Source organism: Nerophis ophidion, linkage group LG04 (genome assembly GCF_033978795.1).
Source record: "Nerophis ophidion isolate RoL-2023_Sa linkage group LG04, RoL_Noph_v1.0, whole genome shotgun sequence".
Taxonomy (NCBI): Eukaryota; Metazoa; Chordata; class Actinopteri; order Syngnathiformes; family Syngnathidae; genus Nerophis; species Nerophis ophidion.
The window spans coordinates 82,252,378-82,276,068 of record NC_084614.1 but is presented as its reverse complement, the minus strand read 5'-3'; the positions used below and the strand labels follow the sequence as shown (position 1 = coordinate 82,276,068).

At 45.9% G+C, this 23,691-nt stretch overlaps 1 protein-coding gene across 7 annotated transcripts in view; it reads right to left on the bottom strand.

Annotated features, from left to right (window-relative positions):
- Positions 1-6,069: 6,069 nt before the first annotated feature.
- Positions 6,070-23,691, bottom strand: part of tiam1a (TIAM Rac1 associated GEF 1a) — a 234,798-nt gene continuing 217,176 nt past the window's right edge. For 6 of the 7 annotated variants that reach the window (XM_061899333.1, XM_061899335.1, XM_061899334.1 and 3 more), the window contains 8 exons: positions 18,594-18,773; positions 18,407-18,522; positions 16,792-16,900; positions 15,309-15,364; positions 15,131-15,227; positions 14,722-14,809; positions 11,272-11,444; positions 6,070-9,602 (listed from right to left, as the gene is read on the bottom strand). In XM_061899333.1, coding sequence (XP_061755317.1) covers positions 9,031-9,602; positions 11,272-11,444; positions 14,722-14,809; positions 15,131-15,227; positions 15,309-15,364; positions 16,792-16,900; positions 18,407-18,522; positions 18,594-18,773 — 1,391 coding nt within the window. In that variant the 3' untranslated portion in view covers positions 6,070-9,030. Of the gene's footprint in view, positions 9,706-11,271; positions 11,445-14,721; positions 14,810-15,130; positions 15,228-15,308; positions 15,365-16,791; positions 16,901-18,406; positions 18,523-18,593; positions 18,774-23,691 lie in introns of all 7 variants that reach the window. The other variant, XM_061899338.1, reaches the window with a different exon arrangement.

Here is a 23,691-nt window from a genome sequence, read left to right as displayed (position 1 = left end):
TGGGCTCCTTCAAAGTAAAAGACACCCCGGAAAAGCCACTCAAACGGACTTTAAAGGCCTACTGAAATGAGATTTTTTTTTATTCAAACGGGGATAGCAGCTCCATTCTATGTGTCATCATTTCGCCATATTTTTGCTGAAAGGATTTAGTAGAGAACATCCACGATGAATTTCACAACTTTTGGTCGATAATAACATCTGAATCGCTCCCACTGCCCTCGTCTTTTAAAAAAATATATATATATTTTCTATTTTTTCTAGTCCTTCACTCTCACTATCCTCATCCACGAATCTTTCATCCACGCTCAAATTAATGGGGAAAATCGTGGCTTTCTTGGTCTGAATCGCTCTAGCTGCTGGTGGCCATGATTTAAAACAATGTGAGGGTGTGAGGAGCTCCACAACCCGTGACGTCACGCGCACATCGTCTGCTACTTCCGGTACAGGCAAGCGAACATGGTTCCCTACCACATGTCAACCGGCAAGTTTCGGTGAGAAAATGGTGGTATTAAGTCGGCTGTTACCGTGGTTATGAGCGGAGAGCTTGCGTCATTCCTCCTGCAGCTGTTAAAGAGGGAGCTGCGACTCTCTTGCCTCCTCTCAGAGGCTGCCCCCGAACGTGGGATGCTTCCACAGTGGGGGGGGGGGGGGGGGAATCTCAGCCCGACCGGCTGCCTTTGCCTCGTCGAGAAACGTAGCTTCCCTTAGAGACACTGAGGGTCACCACACCCCTCCGACTTTCAGGTACGACCATATAATCTCACTAAAACACAAGTAACACAATAAGCAGATAAGGGAATTTCCAGAATTATCCTAGTAAATGTGTCTAATAATATCTGAATCGATCGGCTGTCTAGTTTTTTTTGGGGTTTTTTCTAGTCCTTCACTCTCACTTTCCTCATCCACGAATCTTTCATCCTCGCTCAAATTAATGGGGAAATTGTCGCTTTCTTGACTGAATCGCTTTAGCTGCTGGTGGCCATGATTATAAACAATGTTCAGATGTGAGGAGCTCCACAACCCGTGATGTCACGAGCACATCGTCTGCTACTTCCGGTACAGGCAAGGCTTTTTTATTAGCCACCAAAAGTTGCAAACTTTATCGTGGATGTTCTCTACTAAATCCTTTCAGCAAAAATATGGCAAGAAAATCTCATTTCAGTAGGACTTTAAATTGACCTCATATTGTGGAAGCGAGGCCACAAAAGCGTTTTATTTCTACAAAGAAGTGAAAAGTTAAAAAGTTAAAGTACCAATGATAGTCACACACACACACTAGGTGGTGACATTTTTCCTCTGCATTTGAGCCATCACCCTTGATCATCCCCTGGGAGGTGAGGGGAGCAGTGAGCAGCAGCGATATCCACGCCCGGGAATCATTTATGGTGATTTAACCCCCAATTCCAAGCCTTGATGCTGAGTGCCAAGCAGGGAGGTAATGGCTCCCATTTTTACAGTCTTTGGTATGACTTGGACGGAATTTGAACTCGCAACCTAGGGCGGACACTCTAACCACTAGCAACCATGTAGACCAGGGGTCAGCAACCTTTTAGAAAGCAAGAGCTACTTCTTGGCTACTGATTCATGCCAAGGGCTACCAGTTTGATACACACTTACATCAATTGCCAGAAATAGCCAATTTGCTCAATTTACCTTTAATAAGTAAATCTATATATTAAAAAAAATGGGTATTTCTGTCTGTTATTCCATCATACATTTTTTTTCCCTTTAAGGGAGTTTTTTTGTAGAGAATAAATGATGAAAAAAAACACTTAAACGGTTTAAAAGAGGAGAAAACACACAAAAAATGAAAATTACATTTTGAAACATAGTTTAACTTCAATTTCAACTTTTTAAAATTCCAAATTCAACCGAAAAAAATGAAGAGAAAAACTAGCTGTATTGAATCTTTTGGAAAAAAATTAATAAAAGAATTTATGGGACATCATTAGTCATTTTTCCTGATTAAGATTAATTTTAGAATTGTGATGACATGTTTTAAATAGGTTAAAATCCAATCTGCACTTTGTTAGAATATATAACAAATTGGACCAAGCTATATTTCTAACAAAGACAAATCATTATTTCTTCTAGATTTTCCAGAACAAAAATAATTTCAGAAGACTTTGAAATAAGATTTAAATTTGATTCTACAGATTTTCTAGATTTGCCAGAATACTTTTTTATTTATTTTAATCATAATTAGTTTGAAGAAATATTTCACAAATATTCTTCATCGAAAAAACAGAAGCTAAAATGAAGAATTAAATTAAAATGTATTTATTATTCTTTACAATAAAAAAAAATACTTGAACATTGATTTAAATTGTCGGGAAAGAAGAGGAAGGAATTTAAAAGGTAAAAATGTATATGTGTTTAAAAATCCTAAAATCATTTTTAAGGTTGTATTTTTTCTCTAAAATTGTCTTTCTGGAATTTATAAGAAGCAAAGTAAAAAAATGAATTTATTTAAACAAGTGAAGACCAAGTCTTTCAAATATTTTCTTGGCTTTTCAAATTCTATTTGAGTTTTGTCTCTTTTAGAATTAAAAATGTCCAGCAAAGCGAGACCAGCTTGCTAGTAAATAAATACAATTTAAAAAATAGAGGCAGCTCACTGGTAAGTGCTGCTATTTGAGCTATTTTTAGAACAGGCCAGCGGGCGACTCATCTGGTCCTTACGGGCACCATGTTGGTGACCCCTGCTGTGCAACTTTATACTGAAAGGGTGTCATCCTGTCCTCCTCTTTGGCGGGTGACGAAGGAGCAAGCAGATGGCCTGGCAGGGATGCTCCTGCAGCTGGATGCAGAAGCGGTCCTGATGAGAGCAGAAATAATAATCTTCAGGTTACGGGGCAGATGCCGGTCGAAACACACACACACACACACACACACACACACACACACACACACACACACACACACACACACACACACAACACACACACACACACACACACACACACACACACACACACACACACACAGGACATAAATAACTTCCTTATCTGAGAGAGAAATAATCCTGATTCGGCGCTTTGGGCCCTGAACGCATCACTAATAATGGTATTTTTATTTTATACAAGTCGCACTGTGTTTTATTGGTTTATCCATTCTTTAAATTTTAGTTATCATTTATTTTTCAATTTTCAATTGGACTACAACAGAAACAGACAGGCTTAAATAATACTGTGGTGATTACTGAAAACAGGTGTGAGACATGAGGAGAAGGTGAAAACTAATGAGTTGCCATGGTAATAAGACAAGGAAGTGCAAAAACTAGAAACAATGGAGTCTTAAGCAAAACAGAACATAACTAAACAAAAACATGATCAGACATGACAGTTTTGGACCGTAATAGTGTTTATTACACGTGCTTAGCTGTTGTGTAGTTGCAGACTTTACTAACCTGGTGTGCTAATTGGAGGACCTTTAGTTATCATCATGCAGTAAGTTAAATGATGCGGACACGTTTGTTACTGGACGGAGACTTTGTATACGTCAGTAATATGCAACGATAATTATTGACAAATGTGCTGTTTTAGACCCTAATAAAGTCCTACTGAAAGCCACTACTAGCCACCACGCAGTCTGATAGTTTATATATCAATGATGAAATATTAACATTGCAACACATGCCAATACGGCCGCTTTAGTTTACTAAATTGCAATTTTACATTTCGCGCAGAAGTACCATGCTAAAACGTCGCAGTATGATGATGTCACTCATTGTTGAGGACTTTTTGGTCCAGCACCGTTCACAGCTATAAGTCGTCTGTTTTCATCGCATAATTCCACAGTATTCTGGACATCTGTGTTGCTGAATCTTTTGCAATTTGTTCAATTAATAATGGAGACGTCAAAGAAGAAAGATGTAGGTGGGAAGCGGTGTATTGCGGCCGCCTTTAGCCACACAAACAGCCGGTGTTTCCTTGTTAACATTCCCGAAAGATGACGGTGAAGCTTATATGGAACAGAGCGGTCAAGCGAACATGGTTCTCTACCACATGTCAACTGGCAGGTTTCGGTGAGAAAATGGTGATAAGGCTCTTACCGTAGACATGAGCGGAGAGCTTGCGTCGTTCCTCCTGCAGCAGCGGACTATCTTGCTTCCTCCCACCGTCCGCCCCTGACTGTCGGATGCTTCCACCGTGGGGGGGGGGGGGGGGTGGGGGGGGGGGGGGGGGGGGGGTCTCAGCCTGGTCCCCAAGGGCTGCCTTCGCCTCGTCGATAAACGTGGCTTCCCTCGGAGACACTGGCGGTCACCACACCCCTCCGACTTCCAGGTACTATATAATCTCACGAAAACACTAGTAACACAATAAGCAGATAAGGGATTTTCCAGAATTATCTTAGTAATGTGTCTAATAACATCTAAATCATTCTGCCGTGTAGTTTTTTTTTCTAGTCCTTCACTTTCACTTTCCTCATCCATGAATTTTTCATCCTCGCTCAAATCTCACGAGAACACTAGTAACACAATAAGCAGATAAGGGATTTTCCAGAATTATCTTAGTAAATTTGATAAAATCTAATCATTCTGCCATGTAGTTTTTTTCTAGTCCTTCACTTTCACTTTCCTCATCCATGAATCTTTCATCCTCGCTCAAATTTCACTAAACCACTAGTAACACAATAAGCAGATAAGGGGATTTTCCAGGATTATTTTAGTAAATTTGTCTAATAACATCTAAATCATTCTGCCGTGTAGTTTTTTTTCTAATCCTTCACTTTCACTTTCCTCATCCACGAATCTTTCATCCTCGCTCAAATTTCCCGAGAACACTAATAACCACAATAAGCAGATAAGGGATTTTCCAGAATTATCCTAGTAAATTTGTCTGATAACATCTAAATCAGTCTGCCGTGTAGTTTTTTTTCCTAGTCCTTCACTTTCCTCATCCACAAATCTTTCATCCTCGCTCAAATTAATGGGGAATCGTTGCTTTCTCGGTCCGAATCGCTCTAGCTGCTGGTGGCCATGATTGTAAACAATGTTCAGATGTGAGGAGCTCCACAACCCGTGACATCACGCGCACATCGTCTGCTACTTCCGCTACAGGCAAGGCTTTTTTTTAGCAACCAAAAGTTGCCAACTTTATGGTGGAGGTTCTCTACTAAATCCTTTCAGCAAAAATATGGCGAAATGATGAAGTATGACACATAGAATGGAGCTGCTATCCCCCGTTTAAATAAGAACATCTCATTTCAGTAGGCCTTTAATTATTTCACGTGCTTAGCTGTTGTGTAGCTGCGGACGCAACTGTCGAGTGACGGTCATACGAGTCAATATTTTTAAACCAAATTGCAAACATTTCAGTAACGAGCACTTGAGTCAAATGTAGAAAGTTTTATTATTTGCCATACAAATGATAATCCACGTAGCGGTCGTCAAATAAGTACAAAGAGGGAGGGGCTTGAGGGGGGGGGGGGGGGCAGTGATTGTGCCTCACAGTCTAAAAACTATTTTAAAAAAACACTTTCTTGTCTTCCATAGACAGTCTTTTGTTCGTAAGTGCAGGTTGTGGCAGTGAAACAGCACCCTCTGGTGGAGGAGCGCAGGAACTGCAGTGAAGACGACACGGGAGAGGTGGGTCCTTCGGGGATGACGTCACGAGCAGGAAGTCTTTCAAGTATTTTTTTATTTATTAAAATAATTATAATGAATGATGGAACATTGTTAGGAATGAAAAATGGGTTAAAAGTGGCTTAAACATCAAACAAGGCCGCTTTTAAAAAAGTCGCTTCTTTTAAAAAGGATGGAGAAAAATAAAAGTGTTAGCTCAAGTGAGCCGGAAGTCACAAAAATAGTGACGTTTTGGCGGGAAAATAAATGGACTTCAGGGGCTTTGTGGACATTTCCTGTTTTGCTGGATTCTACACCTTTTTAGTCAGCTAACAGTCGGGTATGACACAAAAAGGCTGTTTAAAATAAGTCATTTAGTCCAAATAGCAGACATTTATGATTCTTTAAAATAACATTTGGTCGGGTATGATTATTCAAAATATTTGGCCGGGTCCGATATATAAAAAACTATTTGTCGAGTGTAATTTTAAAAAAAAAAAGCCTTTTTGTTGAGTATTGAAAATGACATTATTCGAAAAAATGCATTTAGTTGGGTATGATTCTTTGAAATAACATTTAGTCGGGTATGAAGTATAGAAGACATTTTGTTGAGTGTAATTCTTAAAAAAGCCTTTTCGTTGAGTATGATTCTTGAAAATGACATTTGATTTGAGAAAAGACATTTAGTTGGGTATGATTCTTTAAAATATTTGGTCGGGTATGATGATAAAAAACATTTTAAGTGTAAATTTTTTAAAAAGCCTTTTAGTTGAGTATGAGTATTGAAAATAACATGATTTGAAAAAATGCATTTAGTCGCGTATGATTCTTTATAATAACATATGGTCGGGTATGATTATTTAAAATACATAAAAAACGATTTGTCGAGTGTAATTTAAAAAAAAAAAGCCTTTTCGTTGAGGATGAGTATTGAAAATGACATTTGAAAAAATGCATTTAGTCGGGTATGATTCTTGAAAATAACATTTGGTCGGGTATGATGTATAAAAGACATTTTGTTGAGTGTAATTTTAAAAAAGCCTTTTCGTTGAGTATGATTCTTGAAAATGACATTTGATTTGAGAAAAGACATTTAGTCGGGTAGGATTCTTTAAAATATTTGGTCGGGTATGATGATAAAACACATTTTGTTAAGTGTAATTTAAAAAAAAGCCTTTTAGTTGAGTATGAGTATTGAAAATAAAATGATTTGAAAAAATGCATTTAGTTGGGTATGATTCTTTGAAATAACATTTGGTCGGGTATGATGTATAAAAGACATTTTGTTGAGTGTAATTTTTAAAAAAAGCCTTTTTGTTGAGTATGATTCTTGAAAATGACATCATTTGAAAAAATGCATTTAGTCGGGTATGATTCTTTAAATTAACATTTTAATTAACAATTAACATGATATATAAAATATTATTGTTGAGTGTAATTTTTAAAAAAGCCTTTTCGATGAGTATGATTCTTGAAAATGACATCATTTGAAAAATACATTTAGTCGGGTATGATTCTTGAAAAAAACACATTTTGTTGAGTGTAATTTTAAAAAAGCCTTTTCGATGAGTATGATTGTTGAAAAAGAGCGGGTGTTCCTAATAAGTTGGCCATGATGAGACTTCCTTCAACTTCTTTACGGCGCCGACACTCAAGCCAACAAAAAAGCTCGAGCGATCCTTAAAGATGACCTTTTGACCTCCCGCATCGTCCCAAATGAACAGGGCGAACTTGAACGCCTCGTCCCAAATAAATGGGGCGAACTCGAACGCATCGTCCCAAATGAACGGGGCAAACTTGAACGCATCGTGCCAAATGAACGGGGTGAACTTGAACGCATCGTGCCAAATGAATGGGGCCTCCGAACGCGTCGTCCCAAGTGAACGGGGTGAACTTGAACGCATCGTCCCAAGTGAACGGGGCGAACTTGAACGCTTTGTCCCAAATGAACGGGGCGAACTCGAACGCATCGTCCCAAATGAAGGGGGCGAACTTGAACGCCTCATCCCAAATGAATGGGGCCTCCGAACGCATCGTCCCAAGTGAACGGGGCGAACTTGAACGCTTTGTCCCAAATGAATGGGGCGAACTCGAACGCATCGTCCCAAATGAAGGGGGCGAACTCGAACGCATCGTCCCAAATGAAGGGGGCGAACTCAAACGCATCGTCCCAAATGAACGGGGCGAACTTGAACGCATCGTGCCAAATGAAGGGGGCAAACTCAAACGCCTCGTCCCAAATGAACGGGGCGAACTTGAACGCATCGTCCCAAATGAAGGGGGCGAACTCAAACGCCTCGTCCCAAATGAACGGGGCGAACTTGAACGCATCGTGCCAAATGAACGGGGCGAACTTGAACGCATCGTCCCAAATGAACGGGGCGAACTTGAACGCATCGTCCCAAATGAACGGTGCGAACCCGAACGCCTCGTCCCGAATGAACGGTGCGAACCCGAACGCCTCGTCCCGAATGAACGGGGCGAACCCGAACGCCTCGTCCCGAATGAACGGAGCGAACTTGAACGCATCGTCCAGAATGAACGGGGCGAACTTGAACGCATCGTCCGGAATGAACGGGGCGAAATTGAACGCATCGTCCCAAATGAACGGGGCGAACTTGAACGCCTCGTCCACATCGTCCCAAATGAACGGGGCGAACTTTAACGCCTCGTCCACATCGTCCGGAATGAACGGAGCGAACTTGAACGCCTCGTCCGGAATGAACGGGGCGAACTTGAACGCCTTGTCCCGAATGAACGGGGCGAACTTGAACGCATCGTCCCAAATGAATGGGGCGAACTCGAACGCATCGTCCCAAATGAAGGGGGCGAACTTGCATCATCCCGAATGAACGGGGCGAACTTGAACGCATCATCCGGAATGAACGGGGCGAACTTGAACGCATCATCCGGAATGAACGGGGCGAACTTGAACGCATCATCCGGAATGAACGGGGCGAACTTGCATCGTCCCAAATGAACGGGGCGAACTTGAACGCATCGTCTGGAATGAACGGGGCGAACTTGCATCGTCCCAAATGAACAGGGCGAACTTGAACGCATCGTCCGGAATGAACGGGGCGAAGTTGAACGCATCATCCGGAATGAACGGGGCGAACTTGCATCGTCCCAAATGAACGGGGCGAACTTGAACGCATCGTCCCAAATGAACAGGGCGAACTTGAACGCCTCGTCCGCATCGTCCCAAATGAACGATGGGAACTTGGAACGCCTCGTCCCAAATGAACGGGGTGAACTTGAACGCATCGTCCGGAATGAATTGGGCGAACTTGAACGCATCGCCGTGGTCCTCGGGGAGGGACAGAGTGGCGCCTCAGAGGTGTACTTAATCAACTGGCCAGTATGTGCGCTGTACACACACACACACACACACACACACACACACACACGCACACACACACACACACACACACACACACACACACACACACACACAGAGAGAGTCAGAAGATGTCGTCCCTGCGCACCCAGACCACCACGTGCTGGTCCTGGGTGGCGCCCTCGGCCGCACAAGGCTTGAGTGGCGCCACCTTCAGGGTGGGCGTGGCGCAGCGAGTCAGTCGCTCGGAGGCGTCGTCCTGCGGGACCCCGCCTCCCGTCTGCCCTCGTCCGTCGGGGTCCCGGCTCCGCCCCTCCCCGCCGTCTATCTCCTGGGCGTCCAGGTGAAGGTCCTGAGGTCGGAGGGCGGGGTCCCGGCTCCGCCCCTCCCCGCCGTCTATCTCCAGGGCGTCCAGGTGAAGGTCCTGAGGTCGGAGCGCCAGCGCCCGGACGGACTTGCAGTAGTCGTCGTCGTCGCTGAGGATGTCCGTCTCCTTCACCTTGGCGCCGCGCCGGTCGTAGCGAGCCAGGTCCAGCTGCTCCTCCACCCAGCGGTCCGTGTCGCTGGCGTGCTGGGACGTCTGCTGGGCGGAGTCACAGTCGGCGGCGTTGTTGCCTTGGAAGGCCAGGTCCGTGTCGATGGTGAAGCGCTTGCGGACCAACTTCCTGCGGGGCAGCGTGCGCGTGGGAGCGGACGCTGCGGGGAAGCCACACCTGCGTCAAGGGCGAGTTCTGCCAGGCTTCGCCACACGTCTGGAAACTAATACCTCTGCCAAGTGTTCAGCACGTGGGCGATGGAGCTTTGATGCTAAAATGTAATGTTAGCATGGAGATATGCTAATGTTGCTAAATTAGCGTGCTGCTCAAATGTAATGTTTGCTAACCTAGCATGTTAGCATGTAGCTATGCCAATAATGCTAACCCAGCATGCTAAAATGTAATGTTAGCATGTAACTATGCTAATGTTGCTAACCTAGCATGATGCTAAAATGTAATGTTAGCATGTAGCTATGCTAATGTTAACTCAGCATGATGCTAAAATATAATGTCAGCATGTAGCTATGCTAATGCTGCTAACTGAGCATGAGACTTAAATGTAATGTTAGCATGGAGATATGCTAATGTTGCTTACTTAGCATAATGCTAAAATGTAATGGTAGCATGTAGCTATGATTATGTTGCTGACTTAGCATGATGCTAGAATGTAATGTTAGCATGTGGCAATGCTAATGTTGCTGACTTAGCATGATGTTAGAATGTAATGTTAGCATGTGGCAATGCTAATGTTGCTAACTTAGCATGATGCTAAAATGTAATGTTAACATGTAGTTATGCTAATGTTGCTAATTGAGCATGATGCTAAAATGTAATGTTAGCATGTAGCTATGCTAATGTTGCTAAATTAACATGTTGCTCAAATGTAATGTTTGCTAACCTAGCATGTTAGCATGTAGCTATGCCAATAATGCTAACCCAGCATGCTAAAATGTAATGTTAGCATGTAACTATGCTAATGTTGCTAACCTAGCATGATGCTAAAATGTAATGTTAGCATGTAGCTATGCTAATGTTAACTCAGCATGATGCTAAAATATAATGTCAGCATGTAGCTATGCTAATGCTGCTAACTGAGCATGAGACTTAAATATAATGTTAGCATGGAGATATGCTAATGTTGCTTACTTAGCATAATGCTAAAATGTAATGGTAGCATGTAGCTATGATTATGTTGCTGACTTAGCATGATGCTAGAATGTAATGTTAGCATGTGGCAATGCTAATGTTGCTAACTTAGCATGATGCTAAAATGTAATGTTAACATGTAGTTATGCTAATGTTGCTAATTGAGCATGATGCTAAAATGTAATGTTAGCATGTAGCTATGCTAATGTTGCTAAATTAACATGTTGCTCAAATGTAATGTTTGCTAACCTAGCATGTTAGCATGTAGCTATGTTAATATTGCTAACCTAGCATGATACTAACCCAGCGTGATGCTAAAATGTAATGTTAGCATGTAACTATGCTAATGTTGCTAACCTAGCATTATGCTAAAATGTAATATTAGCATGTGGCTATGCTAATGTTAACTTAACATGATGCTAAAATGTAATGTTACCATGTAGCTATGCTAATGCTGCTAACTGAGCATGATGCTTAAATGTAATGTTAGTATGTAGATATGCTAATGTTGCTAACTTAGCATAATGCTAAAATGTAATGTTAGCATGTAGTTATGCGAATGTTGCTAACCTTGCATGTTGCTCAAATGTAATGTTAGCATGTAGCTATGCCAATGTTGCTAACCGAGCATGATGCTAAAATGCGACGTTAGCATGTTGTACTGTTAGCATGTGTGTGGTCACCTGCTCTGTTCATGGCGGGCCGAGCCCCCTTGAGGGCGCAGAGCCTCTTGCCCCCGAAGGGGACGTACTGCTGGCTGGGAGGCAGAGACTGGCTCTTCAGGAGCTGCCGGCGTTGTTTCTCCCTCAGGACGCAGTGCACCGCCTTCAGCAGCTCCTTCTTGCTCTCTGGGGAACTGGCGGGGAAGAGATCAGATGCATTTAAGACCGCTGGGAAATGGGAGACTCAAGGCTGGCAGAAATTTAGAGAAAATTACTCTGTATAGAACTGGCTAAACGCTTCAAGAAGTACACCACTGAGGCTGTGGGGAAGCTGCGCGCATGTTTGGAGACCACAGACCGGGAGGCAATTGGACCGAGGACCGGAGTACTTACGTCGAAGCGAAGTAAGGAACTGGGACCGGAATATCTACAGAGAAGCGAAGTAAGGAGCTGGGACCGGAGTATCTACAGAGAAGCGAAGTAAGGAGCTGGGACCGGAGTATCTACAGAGAAGCGAAGTAAGGAACTGGGACCGGAATATCTACAGAGAAGCGAAGTAAGGAACTGGGACCGGAATATCTACAGAGAAGCGAAGTAAGGAGCTGGGACCGGAGTATCTACAGAGAAGCGAAGTAAGGAACTGGGACCGGAATATCTACAGAGAAGCGAAGTAAGGAGCTGGGAACGGAGTATCTACAGAGAAACCAAGTAAGGAGCGGGGACCGCATTACCTACAGCGAAGTAAGGAGCGGGGACCGGAGTACCTACAGAGAAGCGAAGTAAGGAACTGGGACCGGAGTATCTACAGAGAAGCTGGGACCAGAGTATCTACAGAGAAGCGAAGTAAGGAGCTGGGACGGGAGTATCTACAGAGAAACCAAGTAAGGAGCGGGGACCGTAGTACCTACAGAGAAGAGAAGGAGCGGGGACCGTAGTACCTACAGAGAAGAGAAGGAGCGGGGACCGGAGTACCTACTGAGAAGCGAAGTAAGGAGCTAGGACCAGAGTACCTACAGAGAAGCGAAGTAAGGAGCGGGGACCGGAGTACCTACAGAGAAGCGAAGTAAGGAGCTGGGACCGGAGTACCTACAGAAAAGCGAAGTAAGGAGCTGGGACCGGAAGACCTATGGAGAAGCCAAGTACCACTTCAACAGGGAAGTGGAGAAAGCTAAATCTGTGTACTCTAACCGTCTACAGGAACAGTTCAGCTCCAATGACTGCAGCCGTGTGGAGGCGATTAAGAGCCCTTACGAACTATAAGCCCAAAGCCCCCCAGGGCCTGAATGGCCGGACTCTCGCTCAGGACCTCAACACACATTACTGTCGTCATGAATGGCCTTCAGCTCGTACTTCATTAAAGGACCTAAAGGACTCCAAGAACATCACAGGACTTCATCAAAGGCCCTCTCCATCCGAGAGAAGGATGTACGCCGGCAGTTCTTGAAGCTGAACAAGCGGAAGGCCCCTGGGCCGGATGGTGTCTCCCCCTCCACCTTGAGACACTCTGCGGATCAGCTGGCTCCTGTCTTCACTGACATTTTTAAGACCTCTCTGGAGCTATGCCGAGTGCCATCCAGCTTCAAGACCTCCTCCTTGTCCCCAAGAAAGCACAGATCACAGGACTTAATGACTACAGGCTGACGTCTGTGGTCATGAAGTCCTTTGGGCGCTTGGTCCTGCCCCACCTCAAAGACATCACCGCCCCCCTCCTGGACCCACTGCAGTTCCCCTACAGAGCCAACAGGTCTGTTGATGATGCAGTGAACCTGGCCCTCCACTTCATCCTGGAGCATCTGGACTCCCCAGGAACCTACGCCAGGATCCTATTTGTGGACTTCAGCTCTGCCTTCAACACCAGCCTCCCTGGACTGCTACAAGACAAGCTCTACCAGCTCAGCGTGCCCGACTCCCTCTGCAGTCGGATCAATGACTTCCTGACGGACAGAAGACAGCGCGGCTGGGGTAAGACTGTCTCGGACAGTCGTACCACGAACACTGCCCACTCCTCAGGGTTGTGTACTTTACCCCGAGGCTCTTCTCCCTGTACACAAACTGCTGCACCTCCAGTCACCAGTCGGTAAAACTGCTCAAGTTTGCGGATGACACTACTCTCGGGCTCATCTCGGATGGTGGCAAGTCTGCCTACAGGAGAGAGGTGGACCGGCTGGCGTCCTGGTGCAGCTTCAACAACCTGGAGCTGAACGCCCAGAAAACAGTGGAGATGATCTTGGACTTCAGGAAAGTCAAAGCCCCACCAACCCCCCTCACCCTGATTGACTCTCCCACCCCCGTCTCCATTGTGGACTCCTTCCGTTTCTTGGGAACCACTATCACCCAGGTGGGAGCCGACTTGAGGTCCAGCAGAGAATGTACTTCCTGCGGCAGTTGAAGAAATTGAAGGTGCCGACCGAGATGCTGGTGCAGTTCTACTCAGCAGTCATCGAGTCCATCCTCACCTTCGCCATCACCTTGTGGTTCCCCGGCGCCGCAGTCCGGGACAAGCAGCGCATGGTACTTGCTGCTGAGAAGGTGATTGGCTGCACACTCCCACCCCTCCAGGACCTGGAAACGTGTGGGTTGGACCACAACTGACTCTTCTCACCCTGGTAGCAAACTACTCTCCCCTCCCCCCTTAGGCAGGAGACTACGGTCCATCCAGACCCACACCTTCCCGCCACCTGAACAGTTTTTTCCCCCTCGGCCATCAGACACGTGAACAATACCAAGACCCAGTAGCTTACTTTTATAAAAAAAAACATTCTGCCACCTTACTGCTAAATTAAGATAAGCAAGGCGCTAAATTAAGATAAGCAACCTTAAGCTACATGGTGGTAACATACTTTAAGATGCTAAATTATGTTTAGATGAGCTAGCTACAGTAAGCTACGTTAAAATAAGCTAGCTACACTGAGCTATGTTAAGATAAGCTAGCTGCACCAAGCTACGTTTAGATAAGGTAGCGACACCAAGCTACGTTAAGCTAGGCTAAATTACGCTAAACTGGTCAAATAAGCGCCACTAAGGATGCTATGCTAACACTAACGTAAGATATGCTAGTTTAAGCTAGGCTACATTACGCTAAACTGGTCAAATAAGCGCCACTAAGGATGCTATGCTAACACTAACGTAAGCTATGCTACATTGCGCTAAACTGGTCAAATAAGCGTCACTAAGTAATGCTATGCTAACACTAACATAAGCTATGCTAGTTTAAGCTAGGCAACATTACGCTAAACTGGTCAAATAAGTGTCGGTAAGTATGCTATGCTAACACTAACGTAAGGTATGCTAGTTTAAGCTAGGCTACATTATGCTAAACTGGTCAAATGAGCGCCACTAAGTAATGCTAGGCTAACACTAACATAAGCTATGCTGGTTTAAGCTAGGCTACATTACGCTAAACTGATCAAATAAGTGTCGCTAAGTATGCTACGCTAACAGTAATGTAAAAAGGCAAAATGAAGTTAGCACCTGCAGCACAACTGGAAAACTCGTTCAGGTCTTCCCTCGGACTCGGACCGGGTGTGCAGGATCTCACACACTGACGTGTCTTCCGAGTCTGCAACGTAGCAACAAACAAACGAGAAAAACAAAAAATGGCCGATCATTCCTTGACATATATCAACTGTTAGCATGCTAATATTAGCATGCTAACACTAACATGATAAGTTTTTTGTGCCAATTTTGCCGCCATACATCTCAGTGTTACGTAACTTGGTACGTTACATATGCTAACTGTTAGCATGCTAATGTTAGCATGATAACTTTTTTTTTTTGCCAATTTTGCCACCGTACATTTTAGAGTTACGTATCTTGGTACGTTACATAAGCTAACTGTTTGCATGATAATGTTAGCATGTAAGGCAGTGATGCAGCATACTTGCTAAGGCGCGGACTTGCAGGGAGTCGGTGGCGATCATGTGACGGAAGCGGATGGGGTCCTTGTCGTCGCTCACCGACGCTCGGTGAGACGCCCCCTGGAGGAGAGAGGAGAAGAGTGGTTAGCGACATGCAGTACACGGCACACGCCAGCAGGGGGCAAAACCCGCGCTACTCACTCTCTTCCGGTGCTTGGAGGAGTCTTTGTACACAAACACCAGCGCCGCTTTGAAGACTGCGGGAGAAAATGATACTTGCTCATGACATTCATACGGTACCGATATGATATCAGCAGGAAAAAATTGTGTAAAAAAAAGAGTTAGCATGCTAGAGGTAGCATGATAGCACGCCAACAGTTAGCCTACGTAACGTACCAAGTTAAGACTAAGGTGTACGGCGGTAAAATTGGTTGAAAAAGTTAGCATGCTAAAAGGTAGCATGATAGCATGCCAAGTTAGGACTGATATGTTCCGCGGCAAAATTGGTAAAAAAGTTAGCATGTTACAAGTAGCATGTAGCATGATAGCATGTCAAAAGTTATTATATGTAACGTACCAAGTTAAGACTGAGGTGTACGGCAGTAAAATTGGTTGAAAAAGTTAGCATGCTAAAGGTAGCATGATAGCATGCCAAGTTAGGACTGAGATGTACCGTGGAAAAATTGTTTAAAAAAAGTTTGCATGTTAGAAGTAGCATGATAGCAGGCCAACAGTTAGCATATTTAATATACCAAGTTAAGACTGAGGTGTACGGCGGTAAAATTGGTTGGAAAAGTTAGCATGCTAAAGGTAGCATGATAGCATGCCAAGTTAAGACTGAGGTGCACGGCGGTAAAATTGATTAAAAAAGTTAGCATGCTAGAAGGTAGCATGACAGCATTCCAACAGTTAGCATAGTTTACGTACCAAGTTAAGATTGAGGTGTACGGCGGTAAAATTGGTTGGAAAAGTTAGCATGCTAGAAGGCAGCATGATAGCATGCCAAGTTAAGACTGAGGTGCACGGCGGTAAAATTGATTAAAAAAGTTTGCATGCTAGAAGGTAGCATGATAGCATTCCAACAGTTAGCATATCTAACGTACCAAGTTAAGATTGAGGTGTACGGCAGTAAAATTGGTGGAAAAAGTTAGCATGCTAACTGTAGCATAATAGCATGCCAACTTAGGACTGATATGTTCCATGGCAAAATTGGTTAAAAAAGTTAGCATGCTAGAAGTAGCATGATAGCATCCCAAGTAAGAATGAAGGGTTCCGTGGCAAATTTGGTTTAAAAAGTTAGCATGCTAAAGGTAGCATGATAGCATCCCAAGTTAGTACTGAGGCGTTCCGCAGCAAAATTGGTTTAAAAAGTTAGCATGTTAGAAGTAGCATGATAGCATGCCAACAGTTAGCATAGTTTACGTACCAAGTTAAGATTGAGGTGTACGGCGGTAAAATTGGTGGAAAAAGTTAGCATGCTAAAGGTAGCATGATAGCATGCCAAGCTAGGATTGAGGTGTTCCGCGGCAAAATTGGTTAAAAAATGTAGCATGCCAGAGGTAGCATGATAGCATGTCAATAGTTAACATATGTAACGTACCAAGTTAGCACTGAGGTGTTAGGCGGCAAAAATTTGGTGGAAAAGTTAGCATGCTAGAAGGTACTAGAAGGTGTTTCTACTCACCAAAAGCCGCCAAGTCCGGGTCTTTCTTGCTCTTGGCCAGCGCGGCAGGCGGGTTGAGCCACACCACACTGGAGTGCAGCAGCAGGTCTCCCATGGACAGCTCTGCCACCTGCCGGGAAACAAACCACAACCATGATAGCACAAAGGCCGGGTACTTTTACTGGCACACACCCGATTATGTCGGCACTACCGGGTATTCAAGTCATATAAAATCAAAAACTACAACTAAAACGAATGTTAGGGATCAAACAGCTGCAGTGCAATACTTGCAGTGTACACACTTTGTAGGGCGCGACATGACACATTTATCTTCATGGAAAAAAGCCACTTCCGAGTTAGACAACATTAGCGTATTTGCACGGCGATAAGTTGGTCATGAAAAAAAAACATCACTAAGATGAATGTTACGACCAGACAGCTGGTGTGTGATAAGTATAGTACTTGCGGTACAAACACTTTGTAGGGCGCAACATTGCAAAAAAGGGCTACTTCCTAGTTTGACAACATTAGCGATTTTACATGGCGATAAGTTGGTCATGACAAAATACAACTCAGATGAATGTTACGACCAGACAGCTGGGGTGTGATAAGTATAGTACTTGCAGTACAAACACTTTGTAGGGCGCAACATTGCAAAAAAGGGCTACTTCCTAGTTCGACAACATTAGCGATTTTACATGGCGATAAGTTGGTCATGACAAAATACAACTAAGATGAATGTTACGACCAGACAGCTGGGGTGTGATAAGTATAGTACTTGCAATACAAACACTTTGTAGGGCGCAACATTGCAAAAAAAGCTACTTCCTAGTTAGACATCATACACAAGTAGCGTGTACAGTGCTGCCATCTAATGTCTTGGAAGTGCAACGGCATTGCAAACGACCCTTAGTACTTAATAATAATAAAATAAGATAATCCATACATCCATCTATTTACTACCGCTTGTCCCTTTTGGGGTCGCGGACGGGAGGGGTGTGCTTGAGCCTATAGGCTGCTAGCATTAGCGATAATTTGGTCATGAGAAAATACAACTAAGATGAATGTTACGATCAAACAGTCGGTGCGTACAAAGTATAGTACAGTTTGTCTGTTTTTGTCAAAGTGTTTGCAGTACAAACACTTTGCAGGGCACAACATTAAAAAAAAAAAAAAGCTACTTTTTGCAATTGCAAAATGAGACTTGATAAAATAGGATCAAACGGCTACAGCACAATACTTGCAGTGTAAACATTTTGTAGGGCGCAACATGACACATTTATCTTCGTGGGAAAAAGCTTCTTCCGAGTTAGACAACATTAGCAATTTTACATGGCGACATGTTGGTCATGAAAACAAAATACAACTAAGATGAATGTTACGATCAATCAGCAGGTGTGTGATAAGTGCAAAACATGCAGTACAAACACTTTGTAGGGCACAACATGACAAAAAAAAGCTACTTCCTGGTTAGACAACATACATAAGTGTACAGTGCTGCCATCTAATGTGTTGGAATGGAACTGCATTGCAAATGTGACATGTCATATTAAAAATAGACTTTGGTTATTAACCACACCCAAGTATCAGAATTTGGGTAGTTGGGTTGTGACCGAACACCGCAGTCGTGACCTACCTTTTTGTGCGAGGTCTGCTCGTTGATGAGCTGGTCGAAGACGGCGCCGAACTCCTCGTGAAGTTTCTGCATGTCGTTGATGTGACTGGCCACTTTGTTCATGGCCGTCATGGCCACTGCCAGCACGGAAACAAACACCAGGTTAGCGCTGGTGCTCGTCGGCCATCTTTAATCGGGTGTGGCTCACCGTCCAGGTGGTAGTGCTCGTCGCTGTCCGGGTCCGTGAGCGAGAAGAGCTCCCTGAGCAGGAGCGGGTACTTGAGGACCCGCTGGATGGGTTTGATCAGGTAGGACTCCAGCGTGGACGAGTGCTGGCGCCGCGGGTTCCTCTCCTCCAGGAAGGCCTTGAAGTCCGGGTCGCTTTTGGCTGGAAGAGATCCAGAGAGGAAGAACTTAACGCTGCAGACACCTTTGTTACTTGACACTTTATAGTCCCGGGGTCACATGACACGTGTCACCCCAGTGGGGTGTGACTGCTGCCCACTTCCCATCTACTACCCCCAGTGGGGTGTGACTGCTGCCCACTTCCCATCTACTACCCCCAGTGGGGTGTGACTGCTGCCCACTTCCCATCTACTACCCCCAGTGGGGTGTGACTGCTGCCCACTTCCCATCTACTACCCCCAGTGGGGTGTGACTGCTGCCCACTTCCCATCTACTACCCCCAGTGGGGTGTGACTGCTGCCCACTTCCCATCTACTACCCCCAGTGGGGTGTGACTGCTGCCCACTTCCCATCTACTACCCCCAGTGGGGTGTGACTGCTGCCCACTTCACATCTACTACCCCCAGTGGGGTGTGACTGCTGCCCACTTCCCATCTACTACCCCCAGTGGGGTGTGACTGCTGCCCACTTCCCATCTACTACCCCCAGTGGGGTGTGACTGCTGCCCACTTCCCATCTACTACCCCCAGTGGGGTGTGACTGCTGCCCACTTCCCATCTGCTACCCCCAGTGGGGTGTGACTGCTGCCCACTTGCCATCTGCTACCCCCAGTGGGGTGTGACTGCTGCCCACTTCCCATCTACTACCCCCAGTGGGGTGTGACTGCTGCCCACTTCCCATCTACTACCCCCAGTGGGGTGTGACTGCTGCCCACTTCCCATCTACTACCCCCAGTGGGGTGTGACTGCTGCCCACTTCCCATCTACTACCCCCAGTGGGGTGTGACTGCTGCCCACTTGCCATCTACTACCCCCAGTGGGGTGTGACTGCTGCCCACTTCCCATCTACTACCCCCAGTGGGGTGTGACTGCTGCCCACTTCCCATCTACTACCCCCAGTGGGGTGTGACTGCTGCCCACTTGCCATCTACTACCCCCAGTGGGGTGTGACTGCTGCCCACTTCCCATCTACTACCCCCAGTGGGGTGTGACTGCTGCCCACTTCCCATCTACTACCCCCAGTGGGGTGTGACTGCTGCCCACTTCCCATCTACTACCCCCAGTGGGGTGTGACTGCTGCCCACTTGCCATCTACTACCCCCAGTGGGGTGTGACTGCTGCCCACTTCCCATCTACTACCCCCAGTGGGGTGTGACTGCTGCCCACTTGCCATCTACTACCCCCAGTGGGGTGTGACTGCTGCCCACTTCCCATCTACTACCCCCAGTGGGGTGTGACTGCTGCCCACTTCCCATCTACTACCCCCAGTGGGGTGTGACTGCTGCCCACTTGCCATCTACTACCCCCAGTGGGGTGTGACTGCTGCCCACTTCCCATCTACTACCCCCAGTGGGGTGTGACTGCTGCCCACTTCCCATCTACTACCCCCAGTGGGGTGTGACTGCTGCCCACTTGCCATCTACTACCCCCAGTGGGGTGTGACTGCTGCCCACTTGCCATCTACTACCCCCAGTGGGGTGTGACTGCTGCCCACTTCCCATCTACTACCCCCAGTGGGGTGTGACTGCTGCCCACTTCCCATCTACTACCACCAGTGGGGTGGGACTGCTGCCCACTTGCCATCTACTACCCCCAGTGGGGTGTGACTGCTGCCCACTTCCCATCTACTACCCCCAGTGGGGTGTGACTGCCGCCCACTTCCCATCTACTACCCCCAGTGGGGTGTGACTGCCGCCCACTTCCCATCTACTACCCCCAGTGGGGTGTGACTGCTGCCCACTTCCCGTCTACTACCCCCAGTGGGGTGTGACTGCTGCCCACTTCCCATCTACTACCCCCAGTGGGGTGTGACTGCTGCCCACTTCCCATCTACTACCCCCAGTGGGGTGTGACTGCTGCCCACTTCCCGTCTACTACGCCCAGTGGGGTGTGACTGCTGCCCACTTCCCATCTACTACCCCCAGTGGGGTGTGACTGCTGCCCACTTCCCATCTACTACCCCCAGTGGGGTGGGACTGCTGCCCACTTCCCATCTACTACCCCCAGTGGGGTGTGACTGCTGCCCACTTCCCATCTACTACCCCCAGTGGGGTGTGACTGCTGCCCACTTCCCATCTACTACCCCCAGTGGGGTGTGACTGCTGCCCACTTGCCATCTACTACCCCCAGTGGGGTGTGACTGCTGCCCACTCGCCATCTACTACCCCCAGTGGGGTGTGACTGCTGCCCACTTCCCATCTACTACCCCCAGTGGGGTGTGACTGCTGCCCACTTGCCATCTACTACCCCCAGTGGGGTGTGACTGCTGCCCACTTCCCATCTACTACCCCCAGTGGGGTGTGACTGCTGCCCACTTCCCATCTACTACCCCCAGTGGGGTGTGACTGCTGCCCACTTCCCATCTACTACCCCCAGTGGGGTGTGACTGCTGCCCACTTGCCATCTACTACCCCCAGTGGGGTGTGACTGCTGCCCACTTCCCATCTACTACCCCCAGTGGGGTGTGACTGCTGCCCACTTCCCATCTACTACCCCCAGTGGGGTGTGACTGCTGCCCACTTCCCATCTACTACCCCCAGTGGGGTGTGACTGCTGCCCACTTCCCATCTACTACCCCCAGTGGGGTGTGACTGCTGCCCACTTCCCGTCTACTACGCCCAGTGGGGTGTGACTGCTGCCCACTTCCCATCTACTACCCCCAGTGGGGTGTGACTGCTGCCCACTTCCCATCTACTACCCCCAGTGGGGTGGGACTGCTGCCCACTTCCCATCTACTACCCCCAGTGGGGTGTGACTGCTGCCCACTTCCCATCTACTACCCCCAGTGGGGTGTGACTGCTGCCCACTTCCCGTCTACTACCCCCAGTGGGGTGTGACTGCTGCCCACTTCCCATCTACTACCCCCAGTGGGGTGTGACTGCTGCCCACTTCCCATCTACTACCCCCAGTGGGGTGTGACTGCTGCCCACTTCCCGTCTACTACGCCCAGTGGGGTGTGACTGCTGCCCACTTCCCATCTACTACCCCCAGTGGGGTGTGACTGCTGCCCACTTCCCATCTACTACCCCCAGTGGGGTGGGACTGCTGCCCACTTCCCATCTACTACCCCCAGTGGGGTGTGACTGCTGCCCACTTCCCATCTACTACCCCCAGTGGGGTGTGACTGCTGCCCACTTCCCATCTACTACCCCCAGTGGGGTGTGACTGCTGCCCACTTCCCATCTACTACCCCCAGTGGGGTGTGACTGCTGCCCACTTCCCATCTACTACCCCCAGTGGGGTGTGACTGCTGCCCACTTGCCATCTACTACCCCCAGTGGGGTGTGACTGCTGCCCACTTCCCATCTACTACCCCCAGTGGGGTGTGACTGCTGCCCACTTCCCATCTACCACCCCCAATATAATATAGTAATAGGTCAAGTTGCAATGTTAACACCAGCAAAGTCATTGACTCTCACTACTAGTTGAGTAAATAAACCACTCTGAGTTGGATAATAAACCTTTGCTACTAGTTGGGTAAATTAACCATTACTACTTGTTGGGTAAATAGACCACTATAAGTTGGATAATAAATCATTACTACTAGTTGGGTAAATAAACTATCACTACTTGTTGAGTAAATAGAACACTATAAGTTGCATAATAAACCTTTACTACTAGTAAAATAAACAAACCATCACTACTAGTCAGAAAACCAATCCTTCACTACTAGTTGGGTTAATAAACCATTGCTACTAGGCAGGTAAATAAAAAAAATGCTACAAGTTGGATGAAAAAATCATCACTACTAGTTAAGTAAATAAACCAATACTACTATTTTGGTAAATAAACCATCACTACTTGTTGGATGAATAAACCACCACTATTAGTGAGGTAATATACATCCCTAATTGTTGGATAACTTAACCATCACTACTAGTTGAGTAAACAAACCATCATTACTAGTTAGGTAAACAATCACTGATAGTTTGGTAAATAAACCATCAATTCTAGTTGGGTAATAAACTATCACTACTAATTGGTTTAATAAACCACTATTAGTTGGGTAAATAAACCATCACTACTAGTTGGATGAATAAACCATCAATGCTAGTTGGATGAATAAACCACCACTACTAGTTAGGTAATAACCAAATACATCATTACTAGTTGGATAACTAATCCATCACTACTAGGGACGGCGTGGCGCAGTGGGATAGTGGCCGTGCGCAACCCGAGGGTCACTGGTTCAAATCCCACCTAGAACCAACCTCGTCACGTCCGTTGTGTCCTGAGCAAGACACTTCACCCTTGCTCCTGATGGGTGCTGGTTAGCGCCTTGCATGGCAGCTCCCTCCATCAGTGTGTGAATGTGTGTGTGAATGGGTAAATGTGGAAGTAGTGTCAAAGCGCTTTGAGTACCTTGAAGGTAGAAAAGCGCTATACAAGTACAACCCATTTATTTACTAGTTATGTAAACAAACCATCACTAATAGTTTGGTAAATAAACCATTACTACTAGTTGGGTAATAAACTATCACTACTAGTTGGGTAAATAAACCACTATTAGTTGGATAATAAATCATCACTACTAGTTGGGTAAATAAACCTTTACTACTAGCCAAATAAATAAACCACTACTACTACTCAGATAACTAAATAATCGCTACTAGTTAAGTAAATAAACCATCGCTAGTAGTTGGATGAATAAACTTATCACTATGAGTTGGATAAATAAACAATCACTACTAGTTGGATTATTGAACCTTCACTACTGGTTGGGTAAATAAACCATCAGTACTAGTTTGGTAAATAAACTAGTTGGGTAAATAAACCACTATTAGTTGAAACAAACCTTTACGACTAGTCAAAAAAACATCACTACTAGTCAGATAATTAAACCCTCACTACTAGTTGGATAAATAAACCACCACTACAAGTTGGATAAATAAACCCTCACTA